The sequence below is a fragment of the Podarcis vaucheri genome, assembly GCF_965113315.1.
Source record: "Podarcis vaucheri genome assembly, chromosome: 16".
In the NCBI taxonomy this organism is placed as follows: domain Eukaryota; kingdom Metazoa; phylum Chordata; class Lepidosauria; order Squamata; family Lacertidae; genus Podarcis; species Podarcis vaucheri.
Genome location: NC_138754.1, coordinates 17,111,952 through 17,125,349, shown reverse-complemented (window position 1 = coordinate 17,125,349; position 13,398 = coordinate 17,111,952). Strand labels below are relative to the sequence as shown.

At 47.6% G+C, this 13,398-nt stretch overlaps 1 protein-coding gene across 1 annotated transcript; it reads right to left on the bottom strand.

The window, feature by feature from the left end:
* Positions 1-503: 503 nt before the first annotated feature.
* Positions 504-12,241, bottom strand: LOC309521612 (immunoglobulin superfamily member 11-like). The gene is made up of 7 exons (XM_082204319.1): positions 12,108-12,241; positions 8,980-9,140; positions 7,460-7,664; positions 5,208-5,363; positions 3,429-3,551; positions 2,235-2,391; positions 504-1,661 (listed from the first exon to the last, which is right to left on the bottom strand). The coding sequence occupies exons 1-7, from the start codon at positions 12,187-12,189 to the stop codon at positions 1,355-1,357; spliced, it is 1,191 nt and encodes a 396-aa protein (XP_082060445.1). The 5' UTR covers positions 12,190-12,241; the 3' UTR covers positions 504-1,354.
* Between the last annotated feature and the right edge of the window lie 1,157 nt (positions 12,242-13,398).

The following is a 13,398-nucleotide window of genomic DNA, read 5'->3' as shown; positions in this document are numbered from 1 at the left end:
TCTGTCTTCTGGCTTGCGGATGAGTGTCAAGTTTCCTCTTGCAGCGGTAGAGAGGACATTGAGTTTGGCCCTGCCAAAATATGGGGCAGTACTGGTGAAGCAGCTGGAGAGATCTCCTGCCCTAGAGCACTGGCCTTGAACTGGTGGGTTGGGATATTGAAGAAGGATATGGACAAGTTGGCACATTTGCGGAAGAGGGCGATCAAACTGATCAAGGTAACAAAGCCTTGTGAAGAATGGCCAAGGGAGTTTTGCCAGAAGATGAGACCGAGAAGTGATGTGATAGCCATCTTCAAACATCCAAAGGGCTACCAATTGGAATATGGAGGAAGTTTGTGTTCTGCTGCCACTGAGGACAGGACCCAAACCAACTGATTCGAATGACAATAAAGATGATTCCGACTAAATATCAGGAGGAACTTTCTGACAAAAAGAGCCGCTTGACAGTGGAACAAAGTCCTTCAAAAGGTGGTGGACTCTCCTACCCTGGAAGTTTAACAGTGGTTGGATGGCAATCTGTCTTTAACTGCGGTTCCTGCATTGCAGGGGGTTGGACTAGACAACCCTTGGTTGTATGACCCACTACTAGGTCATGGTCTGAACCAAAGTGGTTGCAACAGTGTTGTTGTTATAACACCATACACCAGTGTGGTATAGTGGTTAGAGTGTTGGCCTAGAACCTTGGGAGGCCAGGGTTCAAATTCCCACTTGCCTATGAAACTTTCTGGGCCACCTTAAGCCTAACCGAACCTACTTCACAGGGTTCTTGTGGGGATCAAATGAGGAGAGGGGGAGAGCCATGTATACCACCTTAAGCTCCTTAGAAAAAGGTGTGCTATAAATGCAGTAAACAAATACATTTCCCAGCTCTATCTGGAGAGGCCAGACATTGATACTGGTTCCTTCTGCATGCGCAGCATGTGTCCTTCCCCACAGCCGTTCTCTACTCCAGGACACTAGCTAAGGACGTGGAAATTTCACACAACCCTTGCACCAAATTCTTGGAGATCAGAGCATACAAAGTACTTGTGTGTTTGTGTCTTACGCTAATTATATTCTCACCCAGTATAATTTGGCTTGCATAAAATGGGAGAACCATTACCAAGTGCTTCTGCAGGTGCACCAACCCAGCTGATGCCGTTTCCCTGAGCCAAATGATCAAAATAACTCGAAGTGCAAGGTCTGGGGGAATGATGATTGCTATTAAAGCACAGAATCCACACATAGCCCCAAACTTGTCAGATCTCTGGGGTAGGGCTCTCCCCAGTGCAATTTCCAATCCCCAGCCCTAAAGTTCTGTCCCCTTGCTCAGGTGGAGTTTATCCACGCAGAGGGTCATCTGTTGTGGGTGTTCCTAGACCAGGAATCCTCTGGGTTTTGGGAAAGGACCTGGCTGTTTCCCTTCCTCACTTCCAGACGAAGACCCCTGCTCCTCAGAGAGGCTGTTGCTTCTCCATCTCCCCCAGGGTTGTCGTGGGCCGCCTGGAAGTGTGGCCTGGCTGAGGTTCCCCTGCTCGGGCCTCCATTCACGATGGGCATAGGTGGTGTTGGGAGTGGAGCTGGTGAAGATCCAGAGGGGCTTGGTGATGGGGCTGGCCGCAGGGTTGGCTCCAGAAGGACTCTTGACAACTATCAGGCGCCCCAATGTGAAGCTGTCTGTCCTGTGGAGCAACAGCCAAGGTTAGCCACATTTGGAACACTAGGGCTCAGTCTAGGGGGTTCCCCCAAAACTGTTTCACAAGCTTTATTCAGGTGGTCTGAAGAATGGCAAGAGCAGTGTCTGTTCCATAGTTCTTGGAACCTAGTGGACCGCTTAGAAGATGAGCAGGGTGAGATGCAGGAAGAGGCACTTCAAAAGGAGTGGAGAGGATTATCAGCTTGGAGGTGAGTGGTGCAGGCCTGAAGTTCTGGGGGAGAGGCACTTGAAAGGTGTGGAGGGGATTTGAAAAGCTACAATTCCCAGAGGGGAATTCTGAGAATTGCAGTTCTGTGAGGGGAATGTCTCCTAACAACACTCAGCACCCAAACTATAGCTCCCAGAATATATTTTTTTTTGGGGGGGGGAGGAGCTTTGATGGTTTAAAGTGGTATTGTAGTGGCCCAAATGTATGGTACGAATGCACCTTGTGTATAATACCCCAAATGGTAGGTATTTCCTGGCTGCAATTCAGAGGTCTGCAGTGATCCTAGTGCAAGATGCATGCTAGCCCACATTGGCCCTTGCATCGATTTACCTGTGCTTTTTCCGTGCATTGTCCTGTTCCAGCTCTCTCTGCTTCTCCACGCTCTGATGGTGCAGCCACAACACCAGTGCAAAGAGCGTCATCAGCACCAGGCCCATCGTGAGCATGAGGCTGATCCCCACTGCGAGGGAGGTGGTGCCATGTGAGGCTGGAATACAGCAAAGGAAATGGGTTGAGAGAATGGCCACTCACAGCACCCATCAGTCCGGTTATCCCTGCTGGCTGAGACTGATGGGAATTGTAGTCAAGAGCATTTGGAGGGCACCATGTTGGGGAAGGCTGGCTGAAGGCCACTGTCTTGCCGCTAGCAACAACCAAGCCTAGTAGGGTTTCTAGATCTCAAGGAGGACCGAGTTCCCAGTTGTACAGAAGAGGTAACTGGGAATGGTCCTAAACTCTGGGAGAGTGGAACTTCCCCACCTTATTGCAGGAAAAAGAGGGGGGCCTTTGGATAGCGGCAGCAGAGCTTGAACTGGGAGCCTGCCTGATCCATAGCTCTGTCTGCAATCTTAACTCCACTTACCTGTGCAGAGCTAACACCTGGGATGCATATTTTTAGGACCTATTCCAAATGGCTTTTAAGAATTGTGTTTAAGTTGTCGTCACCCACCCCAGGTTGAGAAGGACGCGGGTGGCGCTGTGGGTTAAACCACAGAGCCTAGGACTTGCCGATCAGAAGGTCGGTGGTTCGAATCCCCGCAACGGGGTGAGCTCCAGTTGTTCGGTCCCTGCTCCTGCCAACCTAGCAGTTCAAAAGCACGTCAAAGTGCAAGTAGATAAATAGATACCACTCCGGCGGGATGGTAAACACCGTTTCCGTGCACTGCTCTGGTTTGCCAGAAGTGGCTTGGTCATGCTGGCCACATGACCCGGAAGCTTACGCCGGCTCCTCGGCCAATAAAGCGAGATAAGCGCCACAACCCCAGAGTCGGTCACGACTGGACCTAATGGTCAGGGTTCCCTTTACCTTTACCTTTACCCCAGGTTGAAGGGCAGGTAATAAATTGTAATAACACCAACAGTAGTAGTTAATAATAATATAGGCAAGTACATCGGGGGAAGGCGTAGGCACATTCAGAGATGGGCGCCTTGGTACAATGAAGCCATGCCATGTGAATCTTCTGGATCTGCAGCTGAGGGCACCAGCTTAGACCCCGGCCCTTTCCAGACACTGGCGATACTCACTGACGTGAACACGCAGCTCCAGGACGCAGGAGGTGGAGCCCAGCATGTTGGAGGCTGTGCAGCGGTAAAGGCCCGAGGCCTGCGTCGTCAGGTTTTGCAATGTCAGGAGGGCACGTTTGCCATCTGCCCAACGAGAGGGCCGGAGCCGGAGGAGAAAGGGGAAATTAGCAATGGGAAGTAACTCCTCCCCCCCAACCCCCAATCACAATCAGCATAGGACCCTCATCTGTATTACATGAATGTGAACAGGAGCTGACCCGCCACTGCGTCCCCTTAGGAGAATTCTTCAAAGCTTGGCAGAGATGGGTGGATGTCTAAAAATGGCAACAGATGCATTCTTGTTCCCAGAATAATGAGGCAATGGGAAGTTTGTGTGTGTGTGTGCATGCATGTATGTATTAAGAACAAGGGAGGATCTGTAGCATAGATGTCCTCCCTTGGATTCAGCACTTTTCAGTCTTCCAAATCAGTCTTCCTTAGCTTGCAGCCCTCCTGATGTTTTTTAGACTACAATTCCCATCAACCCCCAGCTGGCATGGTCAGTGGTGGGGGTGTATGGGAGCTCCAATACAAAATCCCTGTGTGGTACTTCTCTAAATTGATTTTTAATAGAGTTAGACAACTAATAATCATCGCAACAACAAAAATATTGTTATAGGTTTTTTTGGGGGGGTGTAGTCTGTTTGGATGACTCCCTTGGTCCCTTCTAAGCCTGTGATCCGAGATCCAGTAATCCTTGGAAGCTAATAGCTGCTGACCAACCAATACCAGATCCCATTTTTTTAAGGATATTTGCTTAGGGTGGCCAGTTAAATGCTGCCATTTACCATATCGAAGAGACAAATGGGTGGGTCTTTTCCCAACTCACCTGGCTGGATACCACATCATCCTAGAATGGAGAACAATATCTTCCCCATTCCTTATTAAAATTTTGGTCTTCCTGATTGTTATTGGCCCAGAGATGGAAAGAAGTCCCAACCAGAGAATAATGACAGATTGACTTGATGGATTATGCTGAAATGGCTAAAATGACCGGAAGAAACAGAAATCAGGGAGACCAAAATTTTAATAAAGAATGGGGGAAAGTTATATTTTATCTTATAAGCCATTGCAAACAGCTAAAATATTGTAGTTTAATGGTGAATTTTGGACACAATGGAGAGGTAAAAAATTTGGATTATTATAAAAGATTCAGGAGGAAATTATTAACAATAGGACCCACAAAGGGGAGGAAAGAAGTCCAGGAGATTCTTTGGAATCTTGTTTTTATGTTGGATATGTGATTGTAAAATTTTAATGTGAAAAACCAAAAAAAGAGGAAAATAATGGGGAACAATAGGCCAAGAAAAAGGGTCTGCGTTTGAGAGAGCTGTGTGCACAAGTTTGGGGCTGATGCTGGAAGCTGGAGACTCAGAAGTATGTGCTCCGTGCTGTACTTGGGGGCTCCCCTGGAAACCTAATGCGGAAGCAAGATTTGTTGGGGTGTTGGTGCTGCGAGTCCCTCCCTCCTACGCTGGGGTTTGCATATATGTGTGAAGAAAACCATGCACCTTAAAGATACCACCATCTCCTTTCCAAGGAAACTGAACCCTGGGTAAGTACAGGTACCCCTGGAGAGTCTTGTAGCCTGGCCGTTAGGGTGCATGCAACAATATATAACATCCCATTACAAACCTTCAATTAAATAAAAGGCCTCCCATCTTTTTGCTGCTTGCCCTACTTGTACTGGGACCAGAAGCTGTCTCAGGCTGAATGCCGCCTCTCTCGGCTTCTTGTTACCTTCATAGCTCATCATCAGAGGCTGCGCATCCGGTGGGATCTTCTCCCAGGTGAATGTGGGGGTGGGCATCCCTTCATCCACGGTGCACGAGAACTGGAGGCTTCCACCCTCCTCGCCATCGCCCTCACTGGAACACCTGGGGCGAGAGGGAGGCACTGGGGGAGGGACACAGAAGAACAGGAAGTCCAGTTCAGACCCACAAGCCACATTTCTTGAGATATTTCTGCTCATATTTTAAATACGCAAATATTTTAAAGATGACCATAATGAAGTCGTTCCAAATGAAGATGATGTAGAGGCGTAGCAATATTTAGAAATAGAAATAAATAAAAGGTAATGAAAACCAAATGTTTGATATGCTAACCAGAGTAAAAACCCAAAGTAATATTACAGATGGAACACATATCACTTGCTTTTGTTTTGAAATTCGTTATCTAAACATTAACCAGCCAATACCATTTTTCAATTGATTTGTTCATTTTGATAACTTCCAGGAAAATGCTGGCTTGATCAGGAGCTGTTTCTTAAACAGCCTGTGATTTGGGAGTGAGGAGTTGTGCAAATTCTAGCTATAGCAAATAAATAATAAATTGGTATTAACGGTTTACAGCTCAGGTGTCCCATAAAAAATTTCTTTGAATTTGTTTGGTTGGGAAAATTTTTTATCCAGTTATTTCTTTAATTTCGTCTAAGATTGTGTTCCAGAAAACTTGTTAACGCTAAGACAAGACCAAAGTATATAAATTAACATCTGCATGAGTAGAATTACTGTACATCTCTGGCATTTACTACTGGCATTGGGATAAATCAGGCTTCCGCAACCTCGGCCCTCCAGATGTTTTTGACCTACCACTCCCATGATCCCTAGCTAGCAGGACCAGTGGTCAGGCATGATGGGAATTGTAATCTCAAAACATCTGGAGGGTCGAGGTTGAGGAAGCCTGGGATAGATCTTGTGAAATCTGTAAGGGCCGAGACACCACTGAAATATATTATGAAGATAGCTCTCTTGCAAATGACTACATATTAGTCCGGTGCCTGGTGCACATTGGCACTGCAGGGCGGTGGGAGCGAGGTCAGAAAGCAAGGAGACCAATGGTAGATGGAGCCAACTGAGGCCGCATTCGTGCCATACATTTAAAGTATTGTGATACCACTTTAAACAGTCATATCTTCCCCCAGTGAATCTTGGGAGCTATAGTTTGTTGAGAGTGCTGACAGTTGCGAGCAGATCCCTATTCCCCTCACGGAGCTACAGTTCCCAGAGTTCCCTGTGAGGAGGGGTTGATTGTTAAACCACTCTGGGAGGGGAATTGCGATTGCCTAACAACTCTTAGCACCTTTAACAAACTATACTTCCCAGGATTCTTTGGGAGAAAGAACGTGGTCTAATTTGAGTTTTATCTACAAAGGCAACACTGCAACAACAGAGAAGGAAGCAGATGCCCAAAGGCAACCGCTGGGCTGGCTGTGAGAAAGAGGGCAGGTGGGTTTGGAGGACCAAAGGTTGGTGCGTTGCCCTAATAGACCAACTGGGTACATTCTTCAACAGCCAAGTCCAAGCATCTTCAGGGACCAGTTAATTTATAATGTCATCCCATTTCTTTTTAGAGGGAGGTATTCTAGCATCACAATTAGCTACCCAGGTATAAATTTCACCAAAAGGTTTTCTTGAAGAGGGTCAGGTGATTCCTCATTAGATTTAGATTAACTGACATCCATGGCAGAACCGACACAGCACAGTTGCTCCCCACATCTGAGACATTTGGCTCCCAGTGCGTTTCCGAGCACAATTCAAAGTGTTGGTGCTGACCTTAAAAGCCCTAAAGGGCCTTGGCCCAGTATACCTGAAGGAGCGTCCCCACCTCCATCATTGGACACTGAAGTCCAGATCTGAGGGCCTTCTGACGGTTCCCTCACTGCAGGAAGCAAAGTTACAGGGAACCAGGCAGAGGGCCTTCTCAGTAGTGGTGCCCACCCTGTGGAACACCTTCCTATCTGATGACAAGGAAATAAACAACTATTTGACTTTTAGAAGACACCTAAAGGCAGGCCTGTATTGGGGAAATTTTAATGTCTGATGTTTTACCATTTTTTATGTGCTGTAAGGCGCCCAGAGTGGCTGGGAAAACCCAGCCAGATGGGCGGGGTATAAATAATACCGTTGTTGTTGTTGTTGTTTATGGAAAGAGACAAGCCTAGTCTCGTGCTTATGAAGGAGCTGAGAGTAAGGATGTGGGAGCAGCCATACCAAACACAGTGAGCTGGATGACTCCAATGTTGGGCGTGGCAGCGTCTGGCGGGTTCATCACACTGCACTGGTACCTGCCGCTGTCCGAGCTCCGTGTGTCATTCAGGATGATGGTGGCGCTCTTGGTGGGCGAGAAAGCAAAACCCACCCGGCCTGTGTAGTGGGAGATGCTCTCCACCACCTCGCCTTGCTCGTAGGCAAGGACCTGCAGAGCAGAAGAAGGTCAAGTGAGATGATAGGCCAAGGATGCTCAGAGCAAGAGAAGAGAGTGAAGTTAAGAGGACAGTACATTGAGGCAGTTTCAAGGTGGGCAGATGAGTGAAAGTCTAGACTCTCTGTTTGGTTATGCTGGGCCTTGGCTTTCTTGGGCACCTGTTAGAGGACTTGAACTACCTTTTGTTCAGGATGTTGCTTGTCAATGGATTGCTAGGTCAGTAGCATCCCAGACCCTGAGATTTTATGGCCCAAACCTGAGAGCTAGGGTGGCACCTGGTGATTCTGCACTCCCTCCCACCACTGAACCCTGGAGACGGAGGTTAATTGGGAGAGGCAAGGAGGGAAGACCCTGGAGAGCCCGTGCAGCAATTTTCAGCTGGCTCCTACCAAGCTGAAGCTTGCAAGCTGCATGCACAGTCTTCCGAATAATTTAAAAAGTTTTTTTTTTTTAAGGCACTGTTGCCCACCTGGAGATTCAAGCCGTCCCACCTGAAGTGGGCTAGGCAAACCTGGAGATTTCAGGTCAGGTCTGGCAACCCTGCCAAGGCTGATTGGCAGATCTTTCACCAAAGGGGACCTAATGGTTAGGAAACAGTTGGCAATTTCTCTGGAGAGTGATTTGAATGTCTCAGGTTGGAAGAGGCAGTTTTGGGACAGAAGCAGACAGAGAAACCCAGGGGCTGGAAGAGCATCTTGGAGACATTGATCCTGCTCTCTGGAGATGTGGTATGTGTGTGAGACAGAGTACTTCCTACTTGGGAGGAATGCATAAATACTGCAAAATACTGGTTAGGAATAACTTGTGGTCCTAAACATCTGGAGAGCTTCAGGTTGGCACATGCTGCTCTAACCACTAGATGACGCTGCCTCTCCTTTTGTCATGATGAGAAATATAGTTATATAGTGGTACCTCGGATTACATATGCTTCAGGTTATATACGCTTCAGGTTACAGACTCCTCTAATCCAGAAATAGCACCTCGGGTTAAGAACCTTGCTTCAGGATGAGAACAGAAATTGTGCAGCGGCGGCAGCAGGAGGCCCCATTAACTAAAGTGGTGCTTCCAGTTAAGAACAGTTTCAGGTTAAGTACGGACCTCCGGAATGAATTAAGTATCCGAGGTACCACTATACTATTCCAAGGGCCACCATCAGCCTCAGAGCCATCATGGCAAGATTCAAGTCTTTGCCCTCAATGATGTATGTTAGAAAAATATCACAGGCACCTGAAACCTCAGGGCAGAAGCACTGCAAATTCCAAAAGGGGTGAGTTAGGGAAAGACCCTCCCCCCAGCTTGATCTCACCTGCTGAGGGCGGTTGGGGTCCGCAGATGGAATGATGGTCCATATGATATTGAGGTGGTTCAAGGGTGCTGTGGTGCGGAAAGAGCATGGCAAGAGGGCACTTCCTCCCTGTACAACCTGGATGCTATCAGCTACCACGGAGACCTTCACAGCGCCTGAGACTGAGAGAGAGAGAAGGAGGGTCAGGGATGCTCAGAAATTGACCTTTCCACTGCCCCTGGGCCTTGCTGGCTTTTTGAATGCCTTGGATAGAAGGTTAGACTACACAAGGCTTGATCTGACACTTACCCCTCTCTCCTAACACTGGAACTCGTGGACAAATAGCACATTGTTAAACTGTATAACTCCCTGGCACAGGATGGCTTTAAAAGAGGATGGGACGTACTGACAGAGAAGGACATCAATAGCTGCTGGCCATGATGGAGAGACTATGCTTGGGTCCTCCTTGAAAGTTTCCCACTGCAAGAACAGGATGCTGGCCTGGAAGGGCGGCTGGTTGGATCCAGCATCTTCATCTTACGTTCTTACGATTCGGCAAGGCTCTTTTAAAGCTATTAAGCAGCCTTTGCCAACCTGATGCCCTTTGGGTTTGGGGCATGCTGGTCGGGGCTAATGGTCATTCTGGTTCTAACAACTTCGGAAGAACATCTGGCTGGCGAAGGTTGTGTTTAAAGATCTGGAATTCACACCACTCTCAACTTTGTACATTTAAAGATTATCATTCCCCCTCCTTTTTTCTCGCAGCTCAATTCAGAAGTCATTAGTTCCTGCAAGAAGAGAGACTTATTGGGGGCAAGGCCTATAACTAGATGCTATAAAGGGACAGCAGTGGGACACCTCTGGTCTTCCAGATGTTGTTGGACATACTGGGGACAAAAAAACCCACCCCAAACTTTTGGCACCATGGCATCACAGTGGAAGACCCACAGGCGAAGCCAATGGGGGAAAAATGTAAGTAGATTTTTTAAAAATGACAGTGGGGGGCTCTTTGGGGGCAACAGAATGCCTTTTTGGGGAGAGGACAGATACAGCTCATTCCTTTCTCTTGAAGACCCACTCTAGAGATGGTGCCAAGGGGAGTCTGGGAGACTCTGTTCCTGACCTTTTCACTTCCTTTCTCCAAAGGCCTCAGCACTGAGTGGCTGGGTGGGAGGTGGGGGCGGTAGCTTTTTCCTGAACAATGGGCCTGTGTGTCCCACTCCCAAGGGACCTCTCTCTTTTTGCCTCTCTCCTTCCCCCAGGCGAAGTGTGAAGGCATTGCAGTGAATGGGAACTGTCCCCGGGTTGAATTCTCAGGCTAGATAATTAATTGGAGCTGCCTGAAACAGTGACATCTCCTCAAGGTAATTGGTGATAATTGAGGAGGACCCAGTGATGTCATGGGACGTGCCTGAGAGACAGCGGTGAGAGCCTTTGGGTGCTGAGGCAGCTTCCATTACCCCCCCCATCTCTGAGCAACATGTTTGCAAAGATAGCAGTCGGTACCAGTTCCTCAGGAGCAACTTCCTATCTCCCTAACCCCACAGACCCTCCTGGGTGCTGAAATCAGCAGAGGGGGCCCTCTTGGTAGTTCTGCCACCCTCATATGCTCAGGGGGTGGGGGTGGTTCAAGCAGAGAGAGCCTTCTCTGTGGTAGCCCCCAAAGAAGAAGAAGAAGAAGAGGAGGAGGAGGAGGAGTTTGGATTTGATATCCCGCTTTATCACTACCCCTAAGGAGTCTCAAAGCGGCCAACATTCTCCTTCCTACCCCACAACAAGCACTCTGTGAGGTGAGTGGGGCTGAGAGACTTCAGTGAAGTGTGACTAGTCCAAGGTCACCCAGCGGCTGCATGTGGAGGAGCGGAGACGCGAACCGAGTTCACCAGATTACGAGTCCACCGTTCTTAGCCACTACACCACACTGGCTCTAAGCTGTGCGTGGCACCTTCACAGCTTTCAACAAATGGATTCTGAGTGTGCGTGAGGAAAAAAACCACCAGTCACAACCACCAATTGTTTCTCTGTGACCATGTTGTTGGTAAAAATAAGGGGTGTGGGTTGGATTAGGGCCACAGTGGCAGGGATGGGCCTTTTTAACAAACCATTATTGTTCTACTGTTTTCCCAATAGGGACTGTACCCACCCTCCCAAGCTGCTAATTGGTATGGATGAAGAAGCAAGATTTCAATCGGGTAAAGGCTTAACCCTGAATTTTCTCAGTACTGTGGCCCTGATCCAAATCTGCCACCCTTTAAATTTTTTAAAAATGCTATCAGGACAACCTTGGCTGTAAGCCAGCCCCCAGCCCCAACACTGTAAATCCTGCAAGCAGACAGGCAGACCAAGGTGATACCCACCACACCATTTATTTTAAGCACTCTTATTCCACAATATTGTATTTAATCATTTATTTATTCATTTAATTACACCCTGCCTTTTCTCCAGGACTCAAGTCAACTCATGGGTGGGGAACCCACACCGTTAAACACCCATAGCTAGAAACACAAAAGCTTATACAGTGGTACCTCGGGTTACATACGCTTCAGGTTACATACGCTTCAGGTTACAGACTCTGCTAACCCAGAAATAGTACCTCAGGTTAAGAACTTTGCTTCAGGAGGAGAACAGAAATTGTGCTCCGGCGGTACGACAGCAGCAGTAGGCCCCATTAGCTAAAGTGGTGCTTCAGGTTAAGAACAGTTTCAGGTTAAGTATGGACCTCCGGAACGAATTAGGTCCTTAACCCAAGGTGCCACTGTAGCTGAAAAGTAATGGAACTATGATTCCAACAGTGTAAAAAAAAAAAAATCTATTAAAATACAGACCCGGGGGTGGGGGGAGGAGAAATAGTACAACATGCTATTAACAGTCATGGCTTCCCCCTAAGATTCTTGGGAACCAGAGTATGTTAAGGGGGTGCTGACCTTTCAGACCTATAGTTCTTAGCACCCTCTGTGCCTATTAAAAGTGCTTTAAATGGTTTGTACTTGACCCAAGCAGAATGGACGGGGACCCCAAAAATATCCCCGCTTGGTCTGCCTGCCCAGTTTGGTTTGTTCCCCCAGTGAGGCTGTTTCTCTTCCCCCTGAACCCCTGGAAAGAAAAAAAACACACCTCCCTTGTTTTGCACCATCCCTGTTGCCTGGTACCTGTTATGCAGCCAAGGAGAATCCACCAGACAGGTAGAGCTCTGGGCCAGGGCCGGCCTCTGCCCTTCTTACCAGGGCTCATAGCTCTGCAGCGGTCAGCTCAGTCCACCAGCGCAGCTCATTTGGTGCCTTCCGCCAGCCTGCAACCCTTGAAACACCCTCCTCCCCCCACAACTCATCCCTTTTCTCTCCCCCCCCCCGCTTTTCTCTATTCGCCCATCCCTCTTTGGCCGGAGACTCAAAACCTGCTTAGTCTGCCTGGGCTATCCCTCCAACGGCATCTGACAGGCATTTAAACTGTAGGCTCCTTGGGGCAAGGACTGGCCTCTTTTCCTAAGTTAGGTGTATACCTCTGGCATGATACTTAAAAATAAAAAGGACCAAAGGATTATATTTAGTTATTTCAAAACCTTTATATACCACTTGATTGAATAAAACAAAACAAAACCCAACAGCTCTCTAATACAGTTTACGGAAAGAAAAAAACTGAAATTATCAGTAGAAACAGCAATGTGAAACATTCCAAAAAAAGTAATTAAAGCCAGCGGCAAACTAAAAACAGGTTAAAATGCATGTCAACAGTCTATGTATCTGGGCAGATTTGCCTTAGCAAAAGCGCTTTAAGCAGAGGGCCGAAAAGAGTATTTTGACAGCACTCTTCTGATGTCAGCAGACAAGGGATTCCAAAGTTTGAGTGCTGTCATGCTAAAAATTCACTTTCTTACTTGATTTTTTTATAGGGCTGGCATATGTCCAGTTCCTTCCAGACATTACCAGGATTTCAAAGGCAGGAGGAAAAAGCTCAACATTTTTGGGGTCTTGGTTTTTACTTCTTGAAATATGGCAACCCTAATTTCATACAAATGCAGAATGAGTCTTAGGTTCTGCAGTCATGCTGCTGGAAAAGGATAACACTTCCGGAGGGATAGTTGATGCTAGTCTGCAGCAACTGCAAAAAACGGGAGGGGGGTAGATTTTGTGTCACCTGAAAGCATATTTATCATGGCATAAACCTGCCTTTCTGAGCCCCGGCCACCATGCCCACAAATCCTCAGAATTTGTGGGCATGGTGTCATAGATTAACCCAGCTCCCCTCGAAGGGCTATTGCTCAGGGATAGAGCATCTGTTTTGCATGCAAAAGGTCCCATGTTCAGTCCCTGGCATCTTGAGGTGGAGATGATACCTGTCTGAAACCGTTGAAAGCTTCTACCAGTCAGTGTAGGGAATATTGGGCTAGATGTACCAGTGATCTGACCTGGTATTGGGCCATATCTTATGTTCCTATGCTTT

Coding starts and splice junctions, on each gene's coding strand:
- LOC309521612 (XM_082204319.1), bottom strand. CDS start 12,189: ATGAGCCCTGGTAAGAAGGGCAGAGGCCGGCCCTGGCCCAGAGCTCTA. Junction 7,665..8,979: donor ACCCCAACCGCCCTCAGCAG/GTGAGATCAAGC, acceptor TCTGCTCTGCAG/GTCCTTGCCTACGAGCAAGG. Junction 2,392..3,428: donor GGAGCTGCGTGTTCACGTCA/GTGAGTATCGCC, acceptor GCTGTATTCCAG/CCTCACATGGCACCACCTCC.